The sequence below is a fragment of the Cornus florida genome, unplaced genomic scaffold, assembly GCF_030987335.1.
Source record: "Cornus florida cultivar Cherokee Brave unplaced genomic scaffold, ASM3098733v1 CherokeeBrave_3.0.0_Hap2_Chr07, whole genome shotgun sequence".
NCBI classification, from domain to species: domain Eukaryota; kingdom Viridiplantae; phylum Streptophyta; class Magnoliopsida; order Cornales; family Cornaceae; genus Cornus; species Cornus florida.
Genome location: NW_026775577.1, coordinates 29644681 through 29666434, shown reverse-complemented (window position 1 = coordinate 29666434; position 21754 = coordinate 29644681). Strand labels below are relative to the sequence as shown.

At 34.3% G+C, this 21754-nt stretch overlaps 1 protein-coding gene across 1 annotated transcript; it reads left to right on the top strand.

Annotated features, from left to right (window-relative positions):
* The first annotated feature begins 479 nt into the window (after window positions 1–479).
* On the top strand, window positions 480–14834 carry LOC132266921 (uncharacterized). The gene is made up of 3 exons (XM_059767939.1): window positions 480–1121; window positions 4295–4401; window positions 13570–14834. Exons 1-3 carry the CDS (start codon window positions 495–497, stop codon window positions 14291–14293), a joined length of 1458 nt encoding a protein of 485 aa, XP_059623922.1. The 5' UTR covers window positions 480–494; the 3' UTR covers window positions 14294–14834.
* The last annotated feature ends 6920 nt before the right edge of the window (window positions 14835–21754 follow it).

Below are 21754 nucleotides of genomic sequence, written 5' to 3'. Positions count from 1 at the left end.
ATTTATACAGAGCTGTTTGGGTTTGGTTATCTATTGTGTTTGCCACATCAATAAGTTAATAAGTCAATTTAGGAAGGGCAACATCATTTTTTTTCTTTTCCAGTGGTCTGAACGGGCAAATTGTAACAAATTGAAAGTTTAAGGGGATTTCTTGTAGTTCCGGGAGGTTAATTGCAAAACTCCCATAGTACAGGTTTTTTTTTTTTACCCTTAACCCCTTATTTTATAGGGGAAATTTTTGTAATTTTGGACGGTTAATTGCTAGACCCCCATTGTTCACCCTTTTTTTTTTTTTTTTTTTTTTGGCACTTTACCCCTTATCTTAAACTAGTGCTGTGCCGTGTTCGCCTGCACTTGCAGTTTGCGCATATTTTTACTTTCTTTTTTGCACACATTTTTAGTTCTGTTTATATTCTGTGTGAGTTAAATTTTGACACTTTGACACGAAAACTTAAGACGAGTATCATCCAGGATGGAATGGGTCAAGATCCGGAATGAATCTGACAGGTATGCATAGCATCGCCCCTCTTTCAAACAGGGTCGGATCTAACCCATCCAAATTAACCCTACTTATCAAACACAACCCTAGAATTTACACCACTTCGCCACCACAACTCAATGGCGGCGATGGGTTGCTTAGCCGTTCCCATCGCCTCCTTATGAGACACTCTCTCCCCTCCACCACCACCACTTTCTCTCTCTTCACCAGACACACCTCTTCTCTCATATCTGTTTTCTCTCCAATCAGCCCATTCATGGCTTACTCTTCCATTTCCGAAACCCTAACTCCTTCACAAGACCTCGAGGACCGTCTCTGCTCCGACCACCACCAACTACAGCAACAAGAACAACATGAACTTGAACATGTACAACAATCTTCTTCTTTGGGTAGTCCGAGTCGGTACTTGACCGGCGAGTCGCGGATCGAGAGAGCGTGGGCTCACTGGAAGAAGCTAGGTCAGCCCAAGCTGATTGTCGCTCCGATGGTTGACAATTCGGAGCTCCCTTTTCGGATGCTGTGTCGCAAGTATGGAGCTGAGGCTGCTTATACCCCTATGCTTCACTCTCGCATCTTCAGCGAGAATGAGAAGTATCGATCACAAGAGTTCACTACTTGCAAGGTATTCACTCATACCCAGATTCATATATATATGTTTGTTTATGTAATTACCTAAAATACATAATTGAAGCAATTTATTTTGATTCTTAGCTGCCATCCAAGTTCTCCACTCTATGTTTTATATTCTTTGTGAAACAATTTATTTTCATACATAAAATGAAGTATGAAGTGATTTATAGTAAGCTTGTAAAAATGTGGTCCAATGTAGGATTGACAAGGGAGATTTCAGGATTGAGTCGTAGGATTAGTAGGCTGTGAGCATCGTAAGATTTTACAAAATGAGAAAGAAAAAAATAAATTTTTACATCTTAATAAATCTGAAAATTACAACACTAACAAGCTTAAGGCTAGTGAGAAAAATTTGAAGAATTAGGAGGACTATTTGGAGCATTTCAGTTTCCAAAAGCTCTCCCTAATGGTTCTGGAGCACATTACATCTCACACAAGTTAAAAATCTATTAGTATAAATTACATTTAATCTAGACACCAGTAACTATGATAGAATGGTAGGTTATTGAGTCAACGTGTTGGCAAGTTCCTACTCAAGTGTGTGTCAATTGTCTTGAGAGGTTTGGGTCAGCAAAGAAGATGAGGAAAAATCCCTCAAGTTTAGTTATCAAAAAAAGAAAAAACCCCTCAAGTTTAATCACATATCAAGGTTAAGGTAAGTTTAGAAGTTTAGAACTTATAGATCATATATGACATAGTTATAACTTTAAGAGATTCAAAATATTGTTTTGAACATGTTTCTCAAAATTAGAGCTTTCATCACAAATTATTTTTCAAAGAGATCGATTGAAATTTTGAACAGGAATTTTTTGCAAAAACAAAAAAAATTCGATCAATCAAAAATTCACAGAAAATTTGTATTAATAGAAGTCTCAATTGACTGAAACCTGGACAGTGGCGCTGGATCGAAACGTCAATCAATCGAAGCAGTGCCAGGGGCACTTGGTTGATTCACCTGCGAAGAAATACTGTTTTGGAAATTCTCTCAAAATTGAGCTTTAAGTGGATTTAGTTTTCTATTTTACGTAGGACTTCTATAGTGGCTATAAATATGGGGTTATGATCAGTTTGGAGATGACTTTTGATATCTCTACAATCTAGTGAGAGAATTTATATGTTTTTAGAGAGAGAACACTTTGAGATCCAATTTAGGGTTTACCTTAGAGCCTTCTATATGTGTGTTATGAAGAGATTCAAATCAAGGATCTGGTTAAAGACAATCAAGCGAAGCATTAGCCAAGCAAATTTGAAGATGATGGAGTGAACAACCATTTAAAGCAAGCTTTTGGGTGCTCAAGTTTGTTGGAGATCGTTGAGGATCTTGTGACGTGAGTCTGGGTTGGAGGTAATAAGGAGATTCATAGGGCACAGCCTATTTAACTAGTGTGTAATACTTTTCTTATGGTGGATTGTTCATGGCTAGACTAGGTCCCATGGTTTTTCAATGTAAAATGCCTTGTGTATCTGTGCTACTTTGTTTACTGCTTTAAGTATTGTGATTAATATTGTAACACATCAATAACTAATAAAACAAAAAAATTGATCAAAGCATTTTATAAAAATTTGAGAAGTTAGTTATTCACAAATTAATATCCATAAGACCTACTTACACCCTTTAGGTCTAGCTAAACCATACGTACTCTGACCTATGGTAACTATCCTATATCTCACGAGTTTATCTGTGATCTTATATTGTATGAAAATATTCAGTTTACAAAAGAAGAATTTTCTAAATTTTCTATTCTAAAAAACTTGGGCTGTTCAGAATAAAAAATAGTGCAGGAGAGCCTATGTAATAGGGGGAAAAAATGAGCATTGAAGTTTGTGTATATAAGAGATGATTAGTGTTTGAGGGAGGGAGAGGGAGAGGGAGAGGGAGAGAGGGATTTTGTCTTCTTCTTTGTTACCTGTCATGGCAAAATAAACAACAAAAATAGAAAAAGAGCAGCTTAAATGTTAATTTGTAAAGCAGTTGAATAATCTAAAGCAAAACAGAAAAGCCATTGAAGAGTCAAAATGGGAAGAAATTTTAATATAATTGTATTATTTAGGACCTAGAAGTGGGTCTCAGTCTTCGTTGTATAATGTTACTTGGGACCTTGTTACCTAACTTATCCAAGAGATACACAATGATAATATTACAAGGCTGTACAGTATATTTGATATAGAAATTAGGAGTCTATTCATCATCCCAAGATACCTGCGATCTCACAAGGCTTCTACCATATTTGGATCTTGTGGGATCCAGATCAATGTACTATTTCAGGATCATAAAATTGTGGGACCATAGGATACGGATTGGGATTTTAGCAAAAGATGATCTGTACTAGGAATAAGTTCTTAACTGGTTTGGTTTCATGTAATGCTACTCTGTTTCAGTAATTTGTTCTCCCTTTTGTCAAGCAGGCAGGCTTTTCCACTCAACATGTGATTGTTGTATAATCATTCTATTTTTAAAAATGTGCCTTATTTTGTTATAATTCAAGTGAAACTTTTGTTTCCCTCTGTTGCTGCTGACCAATTTTGGAGTTCATACTCACCTATCCGGTAATTACTCCCCCTGTCTAGAGCTACCATTATCTCGGCCTTAATACATTGAATCAGATCCATAGACACCCAAAAAATGGAAAAATAAAATCATAGATCCATAGTGTGAGATATGAGCTATCATCAATTCTTGGCCAGTGTAAGTCTTGGTAAATTGAACAAACATAAAACATCAAACATTTCTTCTTTTGCCAAGGTTTGGCCTGAACTTTCGATTGGAGAACTGGTCTCTTATAGAACACCAAACATTTCAGTATATTCCGACTGCCACATGTGATAGTGTTTCATTTGCTTCAATATGATGACAGCAGTGCACCAGTCGAACACTGTAGGAACGTTATATCACTAGTTCCATGAGTCCCTTTACTTAGATTTCCATCCTTTTCACCTACTGCTCAAAACTGGAAATGTCAAAATGCCCCATAATTGACTATTATGCATCCAAGTGAAGCTTACTCATCAGAACTTTTAAAATAAATTTCTTGTTTTTAGTTTTATATGGTTTACTTATTTGTTGTTTATGATTGCAGTTGATAAATGGTTGTATGTAATATTTACGTTCCATAGTGCACTAGTCTTCACTCCTCTCAAACTTCCCTAAATTTGATTACATTGCAGGATGATCGCCCATTATTCGTCCAGTTCTGTGCAAATGATCCAGACACTTTGTTGGAAGCAGCACGGCGAGTGGAACCATATTGTGATTATGTTGACATTAATTTGGGGTAACCTTTTTGTCTTTGCCTCTTGCTTAGACTTGCATGGTAGAATTCTTATTGGTATAAAATAATGCTGCAATTTAAGTGTCACAGAAAATCTCAAACCATGTGTTTTTTGGCTTTCTATAAGAATTTGATTTATGTCCCATGTTCTTTGCCTGTTCACATGTATGTGGTACTGGCAGTGCCCCCATAGAAAATGAGTGGAAGGAGTAGCTAGATGTTCGTTCTTGTAAAAAATTTTGGTTAAATTGCATGGACAATCAATGTCACTCATATGTGGGTCAACAATTTTTTTAACAATGACACCCCCTGTTGTGGTTTTAAATGTCATATTTGCCCCTGATTATTTAATTTAATTAATTTACAAAATATCAGCCATGTTAATTGACGAAACTACCTCATAATTAAGCCTCTTTCTCTACCCTAATCTAACTCTTTTTATTTTTTTTTGGTTCATTTTAGTACCTAGCCGCCCACACTCCTTTTCTCTCATTCCCCTTCCTTTCTTTTTTTTTTTTTTTCTTGGGTAAATTGCACCCCTCGTCATTCTTCTCGCTGGTGGAGGAGCTATTAGTGGCCGATGGAGGGAAACGTAACTGGAGGTGGAGGAGATGGCGGCTAGGGCAAGTTAATTCGCAGAATTTGGGGGAAAAATGTTGCGGTGTTGTGGTTGTGGTGGTGTTGGATTTGTGATTGAGATGAGTAAGGGAAGGAAAGTAGGTGTGAGAGGAGAGAAGAGAATTGGTGGGAATGGTGAGGATTAAAACAGCCATCGCTATTTTAAATTTTTTTAATTTTTTTTTTTTCCGTTCGATTGTGCTGGTGCCTGGTGGTGTCTGGGTTGGACATAGTTTTTTATTTTTTTATTTATTTTTTATTTTTTCCCTGTTGTGGTGGGTCTGGGCTGGCCATGGCTGTTTTTAAATTTTTTTTTCCTACTCTGGTGGTGGTGGTTGTGGTGTTCTTTGGGGGTGGTTGTGATGGTGTCTAGGTTATTCGGGTGTTTCAAAAATTTTAATTTTTTTTTTTTTCTGTTGTGGTGGTGGTAGTGGTTTTGGTAGCGTCTGGGTGTATTGGTGTTGTTGTCTTGGTGTGGTGGTAGTGGCGGTGGCGTTTCGGATGTTTATGGTGGTGGTTTCTTAATGTGGTGGTGGTTATGGTGGTATATGTATTGTTATACATAAACTATATCTATATGTATAGAAGAGATGGAGATATTAGTTTGGTCCATTATAATTAGTTAGGATGTTGAATTTGTAATTTCATGATTTAAATGGAGTAGTTTTTTTTTTTTTTTTTTGATAAGTATGATTTAAATGGAGTTGTTGACAAGTCAAAGGGTTAAAAGGTAATTTCATATGGTCTCTCAGAGGTCTGGAGGGGGTCTCAATGCAAAATTTTGAAACCTCAGGGGGTGTCAATGTAAAACTAGTCATTGACCGTCCGCTGAGTGGCATTGACTAAAACCTCAGGGGGTATCAGTGGAATTTACCCAAAAGTTTTTTGCTTGATTTTTATCATACTTTGCCAACAATGACCGAAAAAGTGCCCAAACTAATCTTAATTAGTGAAAAAGGTGCTCCTACAAATCTAAGTCCTGTTTGGTTCTCTTCTAAGAACATAAATGTTTTATTCTTAGATAACAGAAAAACAAAAGGACAGTAGTTAATTTAATCAACAATTTTTTTTAAAGTATTCTGTAAAAAATGATTTAACAAAAGATCCAATTTCAGATAACAATTCTTTGAAATTATTTTCTGAAAACAGAAGTAAAGATACCTTCAGCCACTACTAAAACTCATAAAATATTAACATAAATCTTGAATCTCTAAAAATTTAACATGGAAATATAAGGAAACAAGAACAAATTCGAATAAATCATAATAATCCCATTAAACTTCTGATGAAGAAGGTATATGTATTCTTGATTGTTAGTAGATTCTTTTGGACTGAATCTAAAACACATAAAACCATGTGGTCATCAGAGCTGATGTTGAATTAGGGATTTGTGGATGGGATATCAACTAGGACTTGAATTGTTTTAAAAATAATGAGCAAAGGTTTGTTACCTTTACAATATAATAAATGAAGACTAGAGAATCCATTACGTAAAAGGCCTCGTATACTTGTCAACAAAAAAAAAAAAAAAAAAACCATAAAAGGCCTTGTATGAGCGAATGCTGAGCAAGAAATGTTTCCAAATAAACCAAAAGATAAATATTAAAAATCCCTAAAAATAGGGGAAAAAAATTGAAAATTCATCCCTTGCGCCTATAGGTGCTTAGTGGGCATGGCATATGGGTCTCATCCTGATCTCCATCATTTGTGGAATCACATATCAAATTTACTAGTACAGATACATATCTCAGATTTCTGTCTCCAATTAATATGCTCGGAACTTTTGTGATCTTTTTTATATTATTGATATATCTATAATATGTGTAAACACTCCTTAACGTATTATGCCGTGACCATTTTAGTAGTACTTCTTGCAAACACATGCTCTACTAGTCCATGTTAAAAAATTCACCAAAAAATTATGCAAATTTGGATTCAAATTGGATGACTGAATTTAAAAAAGAATGAGAGAAGAATTGGCAAAAAGTTTGAAAGCCATTTTGGAAAAGTTTGTCTTAAGAATTTGGCATTGTTTGGCGAACCGGTCAGACAGGCCAGTTCGAAACAGGAAATGCAGCTCCCGTTCGGCATTCACCGTTTTATCCATAGGTATTAAAATTCGCACATACAAACCGGGTCGATTCTCTACAGAATTGCTGGTACGCACATGAACTGGCCCAAAATCAGACCAGTTCAGTTGAATTATGATATATATATATGGAAATGAAAAAATGGGCCATAAGTTGAGAATGTTGGGACTCAAACCTCAGTTTAGGTACTTGGAGAGTCTTTTTGCCACTGAACTGCGCGTGACATCGGACATCTGATATAAATGCTGCTAGTTTTTTTTATTTAAACAAGAACTTCAGCTGATGCACTACTACCGAATCACCAGGTAGAGTTTACGAAAAATCAAACCTGGCCATTAACTCTTCCAAGTTCAACAATCACTTTGCCCCCTAACCAAGATTCATCCCAAGGTATAAATGGTGCTAGTTTTTTGTTTTAAATGTCATTAAACAATTTATTTTATATGATTTTATTTTATATATAAACAAATTATATATTTAATTTTTGTTTCTAATTCTGCCCAAGACGAGAATCAATTTGGATTCATGCAGGGTAGGTCAATGGTGGAGGCTATTTACTTATTGAGGAGACTAATGGACAGGTATAGAGAGGTGAGATTTCCATTGATTTGGAGAAAGCCTATGATAGGGTACCTAGAGATCTAATATGGAGGTTTTAGAAAAGAAAGGGGTCACAAAGAGATTCATTGACACAATAAAGGACATGTATGATGGCTGTGTGACTATAGTTAGAACGCCTGTAGGGAAAACAATTGAATTTCCAATTACTATAGGCTTACACCAAGGGTCAGCAACTCAGCATTAAGTTCATACCTTTTTGCTGTGGTTATGGATAAGCTGTCAAGACACATCCAAGATGAGATTCCATGGTGTATGTTATTTGCCGACGATATTGTTTAATCCCAAATTGGAGGTTTGGAGAAAAACCTTAGCTTTAGAACTAAAAGGGCTTAATAAAAGTCGAAATAAAATTGAATATATGGAGAGTAACTTTAGTAAATCTAGAAAGACAAATGAGAATGTAGTGAGGCGTATCCCATTACGATTGAAAAGGGAGTTCTATCGAACAGCTATTAGGCCAGCCATACTTTATGGTACTGAATGTTGCTAGGGAACATATGAATAAAGCGCATGTGGCAGAAATTCGTATTTGAGATTTGAGATGGATGTGCGGCAAGACTAGAAATGATGGAATTAGAAATGATGACACTTCGGAGATGGTTAGAGTAGCACCAATTAGAAATAAAATGAGAGAAAATAGGTTAAGATGGTTTGGACATGTGCAAAGAAGACCTTTAAGTGGGCTAGTTAGGAAAAGTGACGTAATCCTCATTGAGGGTAAATACTAGGGGAAGAGGAAGACCAAAGTTAACGTGGGTAAAGTTAATGAAGAAAGATATGATAGCATGTGGATTAACTGAGGCTATGGCTGTAAATTTAGCGAAATGGAGACATGGGATTCATTTAGTCGACTCCAAGTAATTGGAAAATGGCTTCGTGGCTGTTATTTTCTGTTTCTAATTCACTAATGTTATATATGACGTAATCCTCATTGAGGGTAATACTAGGGGAAGAGAAGACCAAAGTTAACGTGGGTAAAGTTAATGAAGAAAGATATGATAGCATGTGGATTGACCAAGGCTATGGCTGTAAATTTAGCGAAATGGAAACATGGGATTCATGTCGATGACCCCAAGTAATTGGAAAATGGCTTCGTGGCTGTTATTTTCTGTTTCTAATTCATTAATGTTATATATGGTATGAATTATCATTTATTGTGTAATTGAGTTTAATTTTATTCTTTAATTTCGTAATCACTAATTTTTTGAATAACGATGACGACTTGAAATTGATAAATAAGTCATTACTTGTGTTAAATGGTCTTAAAAAATTCAATAAAAATTACTAAAATTCATATTTGTCTAATTATGTGGTAAAAAGTTGGGTATCGGTGGATTTTGGGCCTTATGTGTGAGGTAAAAAAATATTCACAACCGCGATAACTAATTCCGTTACGGCATAAATTGCACACGGTATCCTCATGGCTTCAAAAATTACAGGCGGACCCCTTGATGTTTATGTTACGTATCACTTGCACCCCAATCCGTTAACAGAAGCACTGAATTTACCATATAGCCCTTATACTTTTAATGCATTTTTAAAGTTGTCTGGTCAATAATTCTGAAAAGTCACTTTTGCCCCTAGTTGATATGTGTAATCTAGGGTTGCCTTCTCTCTCACCTTCTATATGTGGCCACTCACAGATCGAGAGAACTCTTTCGTTTTCTCAAGGCAATTGGTCATTAGGGTTCTCAGTCGTTCCAAGTACTTGTATTTGGGCTCTCAGTCTTTCCAAGTGAGAAATACCATGTCGCACCTAAATGAACATTTTGGTTTTAACTTTCACTCATATTTGGAATATTGGTGTAGTATTTCACTTACACCCTAAATGTCTAGAAAATATTAGTTTTTGGTGGGGTTGGAATGCTTTTGAGGTGTTAAATGACTATGTTACCCTTTTAACTGGCTGTTGACTTGGAAAAAGGGTGTTTGAATATTTATTGACAAAACTACCCCCAACATACACCACCGCCCCTAAAACAACTCTTGCCCGCTCTTGGCCCTCCTCGCTAATGGCAAACTCGATGTAAAAGGGGAGCTCTAGCCTTCAATCTTGTTTAGAAAGAGCTGGGGAAGGAAACCCCCCCACCCACACACACACACCCCCCCCCCCCCCCCCCCCCCCCCCCCCCCAAAAAAAAAAAAAACCAAATCCTCCATCACCATCGCCCCCACCCAAAACCCCATCCCCATGCCAATTTTTGATTCAATCGCATCTCAAGACTCGAGCTGCCATTCAGTCCACCAGCTCCGCTGCACTGCCACAATAGCTCTCTTCTCGACGCAGCATGATTTGGTGGCGGAGAGTTTGACGAGATACTTGCTGTTTGCTAGAATTCAAAGGCGACACCATTTGCACACCTGAATTGACGGCACCGTCGCCACCCGAATAGCTATCGGAGTTGCAGTGATGGAAGTCACGATTTTTGGTGCGTTCAACCCATGCGGTGCGTTAGATCTACAATCACCAACAGTAGGGGCGCGTTATGTTCACGCATCGCCATTCCAGTAAGTTTGAGCATAGTGATGGAGCTTGTAGCGTCACTGGTTGGGTCTTTCTTCACTGTCTGATTTGGTAGTTGTCCATGGTGCTTTTCAGTTTGGTTGACCGCTGTCTTCACGTTGATGGGTGCCAAAGTCGGAGAGGATGCTGGCATTGACGACGAGGATGTAGGCCATGGTGAGGACTGTGGCGGTACTGGCTCGGAGCTCTGTCGTGAGGGTCGTGTTCCGTCGCAGCAGACAAACGTCCACCATCATTAACGACTTCTTCTCTTCGACAACGGTCGCGATTGAGATGTCCCAAACATCACGTTGACGCTTCGGATCGGGGAGGAAATATGCGATTCTCTAAGAGGGCTTGCCGTTGGGTATGCCGGCGACAACGATGGTGGCTTGGTTGGCAGTGGAAGGGGTTGCGGTCGCCATTGCAATCGCCATGGTCGGTGATGGTTTGGGCCAGTACAAACAGTGCCTGAATATATATATATATATAGGGGCCTTGTTGTCATTTAAGATTACAGATATTTTGTATTGAAAAATTGAGGGTAAAAGAGTCAATTCGCATGTGTCGGAGGCCAAAAAGTAAATTGGGGTGTAAGTGAAAGTTAAAACAAAAATGTTCATTTAGATGAAATATGACCTAACGTCAAGGGGTGTCTGTGTAATTTACCCTTCTCATTAAGGTTCTTATGATTAGGGTTCTCAAAAATATGATCAAGGTGTGAGTGATTCGATTAGGGTTTTGATCGTTCTCTAGTTTCATTGTTTTGGGTTCATATTTCTCTGGTTTAATCATTCTCTGGTTTCATCGTTTTCTGGTTTCGAGTTGCTCAAAAAGACAAGTTCTCTCTGATTCTATTTGAAGTTTTGATTACCAACTTGGTCAAGTCAAGTCGTTCTCTCTCTCGTGCAACTTGCCTCTCATCTCTATTTCTCACGCAACGGCAATCTCATTTCTCTTGGTCTCTTCTTTTGTCCCCAACGGCCTGTATTGGAGATTGAAGAGGCCTTGGTTGATTGAAGCTCTGTCTCTGCTGTGAACTTGGGTGATCGAACAACCTTCAATTACTAGCTTGTGTTCTCTGTCGTTGGTGATCGAAGAGGTCTCTCAAGTGAACATCTTTTGGGTCTATTTGGCTTCATTTTCATCGCTTGGGTCTCTCGGCTGAGGACTTGGGCACAACTTTTGAATGGAACATAAATCTTGAGCTTTTGTTTTATGAAACTGTGAATTTGGGGTATATGAAATGAAACTATAATTTAGTTTCATGGGGATCCTTCTCTTATATAAATGTATTCACGTGGATTGCGTTTCCTATGGTGCTCTGTATTGAATCTTGTATTGAGTTCATCTTCAATTTCTTATGTTCACTAAATGAGTATAATTTTCATGATTTTTTCATTTTAATAAATCCTATATAAAATCTAGTGATCATATGATAACTGATTCATGTCTTAATGATGCACACATATACATAAAGAGTAAGAAGAGTGATGGGAATGAAGTTGGTGGTACCTCGCAGTCTAGAGTAGAATCAGGCACAGTTACATTGTTAGAAGTGATGGGTAAGGCTGTTGTGGAAGGTTGCATGTGACAAATGATTAGACACCTATACAAGGGATCAAGAAATTTAACAATATAATTCCCAAATCGAAAACGGTTGGGGAAAAAAGCAGAAGAAAACAAACAAAAAAACATAAATTTAAAGAATCAGTGGATACCGTACTACAAAACGGTCATAATTTTTTTTTTAAAAAAATAATTAGTGAATGTTGAGTGAGATTTGTAAGAAGAAGGAATGAGATTTATAATTTGTTAAAAAAAAGAAAAAAGGCGTAAATGATTCTGTTTACCATTTCTTCAAAAAAATTTCTCTTTCACCGTCCACCCTTAGCCTCTTCATCATAATTTTCTTAGTGTCAAAATGCTAGTTTATAAAGAAAATGGAGATGGGCAAATGAGTTTTTTTTTTTTTCGGTCTTATGGAGGAATGTTTTAGGACTATTAAGTTGTTTTGCATGTTTGAAGGGCAAAATGGACCTTCCAAACAAATATACTGTCAATGTCAATGATTTCTAAAGGTCAAACTGTTGACTATCACGTTTGGATTGAAGTGATACGAAACATTTATGTCAGGGGGCGCGCCTATATTTTTTGATACCACGAGGATCCGTGTGCCCAATATGCGTTCGTGAAGGGGTCTTAGTGCAATTTACCCTTCAGTAATTTGGCCAAACGTTGCAAAATTTTTGAAAAGGTCTATTGTAGGAGTTTAAAGGTAAATTTCCTGTCAAATATGGGAAAATGATTAAAAACTCGTGACTGTGGAATCAAGTTGAACTTATGAATTGATTTAGTATCTCAAATACAAAACCAAAAGCTTGCTATAGTCTCAAAAGGAAAAAGATAATCTTTGAATGAGCACAAGTTAATTTTTTCCGAGTCTCATGTGTATCTTTGACCCAAAAAAAATCTTGTTTTTTCTCTATACCATTGTTTTAAATATTGATGAGAGCTCTAGATCTCTGCCAAGTGCCAACATATCTAACTTTGTCTAGTGGTTGTATTGTTTTATGTGTTAAGATATGCCTCACTTTGCAATGAAAATATTGATTAATACATCAATTCATTATCAATAGTTATTAAGATAATCTAAATGATACTAAATGTGAGTTTTTTTCTGATAACTATACTAAACACACGTCTTTCGTTTATATAACTATCATAATATTAAACTAGTAAGTGGTTATTGAATGGGTTGTATTGATCATTCCATGTATGCTTTGCGAACACAAATTTTTTTCACTTGACACAGCAGATGCTTATCATGCACGCATTTAATTTATAATGTTTTGGCTGTAAATTTCTGTCTTTATTTCTTAAAGATTCATGAAAAAAATCTTGTTACGCATTTCACACTTCCCATTCCCGCAAAAAATCTATTGATATTCAAATATCTTTATCAATATTTCCGCATTTTTGCACCCTTGACATGAAAGTAATATCAATAGACAAGATGCACCGACTTAGTTTCACAAAAACTGAAGATATTAGATTTTTCTGGACAAGTCAATGACTGGCAATTACTGATTTGCATTTAGCCTGTGCTGTTAATAATACTTCTATGCCGTTCTGTATTCACAAGGTATCAACCATCACCTACACTGTACAAGAATGATAGTTCTCTGATGCTCTTGGATTTTGTTTTCCCTGTCACATGCATGGTGCATCTCAATGGGCTTTTATCAATTTCTGTTCATGTGCACTCATTTCTTCAAGCACTTTTGACATGGTGATTTTAATAGCTTTATATGTTTTACATATGTACTTTATGTGTAGGTGTCCTCAGCGCATTGCTCGGCGGGGGAACTATGGAGCTTTCCTAATGGATAATCTTCCTCTTGTCAAGTCCCTAGTAGAAAAACTGGCTCTCAACCTTAATGTCCCCGTCTCTTGCAAAATTCGACTTTTCCCAAATTTACAGGATACAATAAATTATGCTAGAATGCTGGAGGATGCTGGCTGCTCTCTTTTAGCTGTCCATGGCCGAACAAGAGATGAAAAAGATGGTAAAAAAGTCAGAGCCAATTGGAGTTCCATCAATGCTGTTAGAAATGCTGTCAGAATCCCAGTCCTTGCTAATGGAAATATACGACATGTGGGTGATGTCCAGAGTTGTTTGGAAGAGACAGGAGCCGATGGGGTGCTTTCAGCAGAGTCTCTCCTGGAGAATCCGGCTCTTTTTGCTGGATTTCAAACTGCTGAGTGGGTTCAAGGCAGTGAAGAAAGCAACGAGGATGGAATATTAGACCAGGCTGATTTATTGGTAGAATATTTGAAGCTTTGTGAAAAATATCCTGTACCATGGAGAATGATCCGTTCTCATGTGCACAAGATGTTGGGAGATTGGTTCAAGATCCAACCACATGTAAGAGAGGATCTTAATGGACAATCCATACTAACTTTTGAATTTCTTTATGGTATGATCGATCGGCTAAGGGAGCTGGGTGTGAGAAAACCACTTTACGTGAAGGAAATTTCTGCAAATGGAACCGGTGCATGAATTGCAGGGTTCCAGATTTACAGAAAAACTTCCAGGTATCTGCAATCTCATGCAAAGCGGATTTATAGCGAGCTTAATGATTTTGGCTTGTCAGTATTTCAGTATAAGAGACTTGTGATTGTCAACTCAATTGCAGCGATTGACGCCTTACTGATCAAGCAAATATATCGGAGGGTATATGATCCGATCCAAAAGAACAAAAATGGTACTTCCCTTCATTATTACACTATCCATAAGGTATTAATATCTTGGAAGCTATGCTTACTCTTGTATACGCTTCCCTTTTGAGATTGGTAGCACACATTTTTCTCTTCAACGGAGCATTTTTTTAGCAGACATTTACATTCTTCTGTAGTCCTGCCTTCTGGATTCATTAAATGTACTCAAAATTTTCTTTAATCATGTAGTGATAATATGATATTAGCTTAGGTATCATTGTCATTACGTTACCGTATATTGGGATATAACAAGTACTCAGTAACTCCAATTATTGATGTTCAATATCAAGGATTCCCATTAATGAGATGTTCTATTAAAGTGATGCTCTGTGATTTCATTTATCTTTAAATTTTTGCTTTTGGAAAGTATTACTAAAAAATGTGTACTAAATAGACATACTGGACCACTCTTATAAGATTATTATTATTGTTTGGAAAAGGTGGGCAGCATTTTGGTACTATTTTAATGATACAGCTATAATGATTGCTCAATGCGTATTGATCTTTTTGCACAGTGTTTGCTAAATGATTTAACACTTTAATCTTAATCACCCTTCTAATCATCCACTTATCTGCCCTCTTTGGAGAAGAATGACTGGTGTATAAACTTTAATATTATTATTGTTTCGTGTCGGTGGCTCTCTCTCACACACACACATTGTACGACTGATAGCGACTGTAAGCCCCTCCAGTTTGAAAAGTCTATGATATGGTCCTGCTGGAAATGATGTTCGTGTGTAGTCCCTACATCTTGTGTTCCTAAAACTTTATTCTTAAATGAAAGTGGAGACATTTTAGAAATCTGATTTATGCTTTGGTTTATGCTTTATCGACTCATTTCATATCACAGAAGAAGTTCCCCATGTGCTGAAAGTTGAGACATTTTATCCCCTGCCCCACCTCCATGTGCAGGCCTAAGCTTTACTTTTCTTCATGCCAGAACCAATCTTAGGGTTTTTGTTATCGTGCTATCGTCCTCATCTTTTTTCTTTTTTTTCGATCTTTTCTTCCACTGTCCTCTTCATCTTCCATTTTTTAGTTGCGAAGCATGATAGATTAAATTTGGATTAAAACTATGCCAGATTCGAGTCCTGGTAGAAATTTTGGATTGGATTGGATACAATTGAATTGGGCAGAGCAGTGGGTTTATAAAAAGAAAAGAGTGCAGTCTATTTCTTTGTGCTCTAAATTTTTTGACCCCCGCCAGATTTTTAGGACTTGCTTTGCTCCGGAATTTGTTGCCTTTGCCCCCATGCCAACTTGCTCTCTTATCTCCATGTTTCTATGCCCCTCGCTGGTTGATCGACCAGTCCATTGTCATCAGAGCAGGCATATGTATATCTCTTGTGACATTTTCTCTCATCCAAACTCGTAACAACTGTCATTGCGGTTGCCGGGCACTTGACGTAATTCTGGATCAAGGAGTAGGTCTGTCTTTGATATTAACTGTCTCTTTCGCAATCTGACCTAAAAGTTTAAACTGTTAGGTGGGACTAATAAGTAACTACCAGTCCGTATATAATCATTTTCTTCCCCATTCGAATCCAGTTAGGTTTGGCTGGAAAAGAAGTACGGCCATGGATACATGAATGATCAGCATAGGTAAAGAAAATATATTTAAATTACTTTAGGTTGGCAAGAAATTATCCCCCTCCCCCACAACTTTTAACAAATTACATTTTTGTATCTATAGTTTAAAATTTTTTAAAATTGCTCCCTCAACTTTTAAAAAATTTCATTTTTATATGTATAATTCTTTAAATTTTTAAAATTGTCCTGCCTCAAATTTTTTTATTGCATCATACCTCTCGAACATAATTTCACGTTCCAACTTAAAAAGGTGAATACACCATAGATTAATAAGATATTACAAAAAAACTGAACATCTAATAATTTCTTTGGGTTAGCGTGATCTTCAACCATTCAAAACGTTGGAGTAGTAAATTACTTGTGCTCCGTTTGATTGGAAGGATGAAAAAATGAATGGAAAGGAGAGGTGAGTGGATGGATGAGGCATTTTAAGGAAGAAAAGTTGTCTCCCTCACTTTTTGTTTAGTTGGATGGATTGTATAAGAGAAAATGTGTGATGGGATAACACCTTTTTATGTGTTTGGTTGGAAAGACGAGAAATAATTTTTATGTTATTTTTACCAATGTATCCTCATATTGGGTTTAAAGTAAAACTTTGTGCAAATTATTTTATAATAATTTTTTTTATCAAGTAATCTATAGAATTCATAATTTTTTTTTTTTTTAAATCCAATATAATTCTTTTTACAAACTTATATTAGCCCAGTAAGTCTGGTTCATTTTTTTAAAATGAAAGGTACCTGAATTGCTTTTTGCATAAAATATCCAACGCTCAATGATATACTGTTGCTTTCCAAAAACTATCCAAAAGTTGCTAATGTAGTTTAAGATGGTAGGGTTAATTTAAAATGTAAATTAAAATAAATTTTGGTAGTTATCATTATTCTCCCCTCTTCCTCCTCCCAACCAAACAATAAATGACATCGATGGCATTTACTAGCTTTACCAAAGTCGCTGGACTTGTTACACCAAACGCTGCCCCTTCTGTCCAAAAAGTAGGAACTTTTTTTTTAGGTTCTAATAAATAACTCTTGCACCGACATTTTCTCCATAGGGATTTGAATTATCAATGTCGATATTGCTAGGTTAGATCTTCCTATAAGCACTAATAAGTGTAAGATTATTTATTAATTATGTGACCCACATCATTTGAACATGTGATATATTTTATTAATTAGTAATTAAGTAAATAGATATTAGATTAAAATTATATTATTTGGTCAACTTATAATTAATTATTGAAGAAGTTTTTTCCTGTTTATTTCTTACTTTGATGGAAAGTAGAATCAAGGTTACTAAAAAGGAAAACTGATACTCTCTCTACTTTTATAAAAGTACATATATCCCATTAATTATGTACGCTAATGAAAACAATACGTATAATATTTATGTGTGCAAAAGGTCAAGAGAGAAAAATCGGTTTCCAAGTTTTAACTATTGCAGTTTAGCATGTTGTTCATTCCGTAGAAAAGATCTCAACGATTGCCTTGATCTCTTCGAGTTTTACAATTACAAATCGATATATTTATATCTAAATATTTATTTATGCATTATAGATATGTAAAAATCATGAAGTTCTAAGATATAAAATTCATGTTTATTTGTGATTAATGTTTGACATGAATAATTATAGTTTACACGTAATATCAGAGTTTATGGTTTAGGAATTCATTATTTTCCACTAACCTTGCATAAATAATATGTGTAAAATAAAATAATATAATTTTCTTATTTTTGGAATCTGCATATTTATTGACACGCACAATATGTGTTTTGTTATGTATTACCGTATTATACAATCATGATCCAAAATTATACCTCATCTTCTAATCAGTAGACTCTTGGGACAATTTGAGACTACAATTCTATGTCATTCAAATAAGGTTTTATAACTTTTCAAATGCTTTTACAAAAACAATGTACTGATATGCTAAAAAGACAAAGATTATGTTCTTGATTTTTGTGCACGATATGATTGAAAAGTGTTGTTATGGAACTCAGTGTTATATATATATATATAAAATAAATTATTAAATAAATAAAGTAAGTGTATTTATTTATTTTAATAGAAATTTAATTTTTAAAATAATGTGTGCGTCTAAAAATTTAATTTAATATTATTGGACATGCAAATAATTATTGTTTTGTACCCATACATACATACATATTTGAGAATCAATTTTAAATTGATTCAATTATAATATTTAAGTTCGAAAATAAAAATAATATGTTTTATTAGTAGATAACGTAAAATAATATTTTTATTGAATTTTTTGACTATTAAGTTTATGGAATCGAACCTATCTAAATTTGGATCGATTAGTATGAGTATGTGTGTATAATGTTAAATGGGTAACTTAATAATGAATTAATCAGTATCTAATTTAATATTCATATTACGTGAAGATTGGTAGCTACCAAAGTGGCCCAATCATAATAATTGATGAATATTAATTTTTGTAGTAGATATAATTAGTGATGAATTAGTTACTAACTAATTTAATATTCATATTATGTAAAGGTTGGTAGCTACCAAAGTGGCCCGACCATAATGGTTGATGGATATTAATTTTAGTAATAGACATAATTGCAATATTTCATGAATTATGATACTTATGATTTCTTGTGATGTTTATGAATATTGAGTTTATTTAATTATAAAAAATAATTCCTCAAAGGGAATTAATTTTCAAGCGATTAAATGAATATTTAGGGATTGCATATATTTTTTAATTGGGTAGATATATGATATCCAAAGGTAATTTATCTGTTTAATTAAATAATGCATCACCAATGAAGGTATACATATAAATACATGTAAGCATCATTATTAGTATTTTATAGTTGCCACCCAAAGGGGTATTATAGTTATACATTGTATTTATATTTTAAGTTATTTATATATACGTGTTGTTAACTCAAAACATTATTATTGTGAGCATTTTATCTTATTATGTTTGTTTTATTGCATCATTTAATTTGCATGCTACATCTATTCTGATTTTCAATAGGACTAACTTCTCATAATGGAATGAGTAAGTTAAGTTCAAAATTTAGAAGTGCTAAAACATGATTTAGCATTTTAAATTGAGAAACCTACTGTTATTACTATTAAAGACAGTGAAGAAGAAAAAATACTCTATAAAGCCTGGGAAAGATCGAGCAGATTAAACATTATGGTTATGCGAATAATTGTTCCCCATAGTAATACTGCTAAGGAATATTTGACTATAAGAATATTTTCGTATTGTAGATAAATATTTAAAAACGAAAATTATTGATTGATATCACTACTATGCATTTTTTTTTTTTTTTGTTGGTACTAGTACCATGTATGAACATAATTTTGAGATGACCAATATTGCTACAAAATTGAGAGCCTTAGGATGATTGTAGATGAGAATTTTCTCATTCAATTTATTCTCAATTTATTGTTTACTCATTATGGGTCATTTCGAATTAATACTATTAAGACAAGTGAAAAGTGAAATAATTGACTATTATGGTAATTTAGGAGTAGACTAGGTTTAAACAGTATGATAATCATTATGTTAATTTTGGAATAAGCCTGAAAAGGCATTAAGTGAGCAATACCCAAAATTAAAAAATTTAGGTTAATCTACCAAAAGAAAGGAATGTAATAATGCAAAAGTGTTATTTATGTATTAAACACTTTTAGAAAGATTACATGAAATATAAAGAATGATTTGAAAAGAAAGGTAAGTCTTTTGACTTTGTATATTTCGAATCACTTATTGATATTCCTTCTAATACATGATAGGTTGACTTAAGTACTAATGTTTATGTTTCTAATAGATACAAGGATTACTTATGGCCTAAATCACAAATTCAAATGTGAATTTCTTATTTATGAGAACTAGGAAAAAGTTTTGTTGAAACCATTGAGACATTTTGTTTGGTCTTAGATAATGGATTTTTTTAAAAAATTATTTTAAACTCTTTATATTTCTTCAGTTTCCCATAATTTGATTTTATTTCAAAACTTTATGTTAATGGTTTTTCATTTAAATTTGATAATGATATTTATTCAAGAAATATAATTTATGAGTTATGGTTTTGTTATTGAAGATTTCTGCAAATTCAAACTTGATAGTTTATTTATTAAAAACCTTTTGATCTTGCATTATAATGTTAGAATTAAGCGTAACTCAATTAATAGAAAATTTATTTTTCTTGTGGCATAAAAGACTAGATCAATATCTAGTGAAAGGTTAGGAAAATTTAGTAAAGGATGTGATTCTTCTGAATTTAAACATTATTGATTTTGGTATGTGTGTGTGGATTGTATTAAAGGTAAACAAATCAAATACACAAAGAAATAAGCCATAATAAGTACACAGCTTTTTGAAATTATTCATACAGACATTTATAGACCTTCTGATGTTCCATCTTTTGGTAGACAAAAGTATTTTATCGTCTTTATAGTTAATTTTTTACGTTATGAATACATCTATTTGTTGTATGAAAAATCTCAAGTAGTGGGTACTCTTGAAATATACATAAATGAGGTTGAAAAACCACAAGATAGAAAAGTGAAAATCATAAGATCATATAAAAGTGGTGAATATTATGGAAAGTATGATGAAACGGGTTAAAACTCTAACCGTTTGTTAAACTCCTTGAAATTTATGGCATTTGTGCTCAATACACTTTGCTATATATGCCACAACAAAAGCGTGTAGCTGAAAGGCGTAATCGTACTCTTATGGATATGTTAGGATTATGTTAAGTAATTTATTGTTACCTATAATCTAAAGGGTACATATTTTAATATCCTAAACATAGTACGAGAATTGTTGGAATCGGGAATGTCAGATTTATTGAAAATGGTGAAGTCAGTGGGAGTGATAAAAATAAAAATGATCATTCATGAAGTTAGGGTCTTTATCTATAACTTCTAAGGAAATAATTGTTCCTTCATTTGTTGAACTGTATAACAACGAAGAACAATTGAATAATCAACAACTTCATAATGGGATTGTCACCAATGAATAGATTGTAGAAGAATTATAAGGAATAACATTAAGATGATCTCAAAAAGAAAGGAGATCTGCTATTCTGGATGACTGTGTGATATATCTGCAAGAATCTGATTTTGATATATAGTGAGATATATACGGATCCGGTTATATATTTATAAGCCATTAACAGTAATGATTTTACTAAGTGGATTAGTGCCATGAATGAAGAGATTATAAAGAAATATTTTCTCCAGTAACTAAGAATGAATCTTTTAAAATATCATGGCATTAGTAACTTATTATGATTTAGAGTTATATCAAATGGATGTGAATACAACTTTTATGAATGTGGGTTTATAAAAGGAAGTCCATATGGAACAACCTGAAGACTTCACATTAGAGGATAAAGAATTTATGGTCTGTAAACTTAAGATGTCAATATATGAATTTAAACAAGTTTCCTGACAATGATATATTAAGTTTAATGATACCATTATTTCTTTTGGTTTTAAGGAAAACACTGTTGATCAGCGTATATACTAGAAGATTAGTGGAAGTAAGTTTATATTTCTGATTCTATATATTGATGATATTTTATTTGCTAGTAGTGATCTTAGTTTATTATATGAAACTAAAAGTTATCTCTAAGAATATTGAAATGAAAGATATGG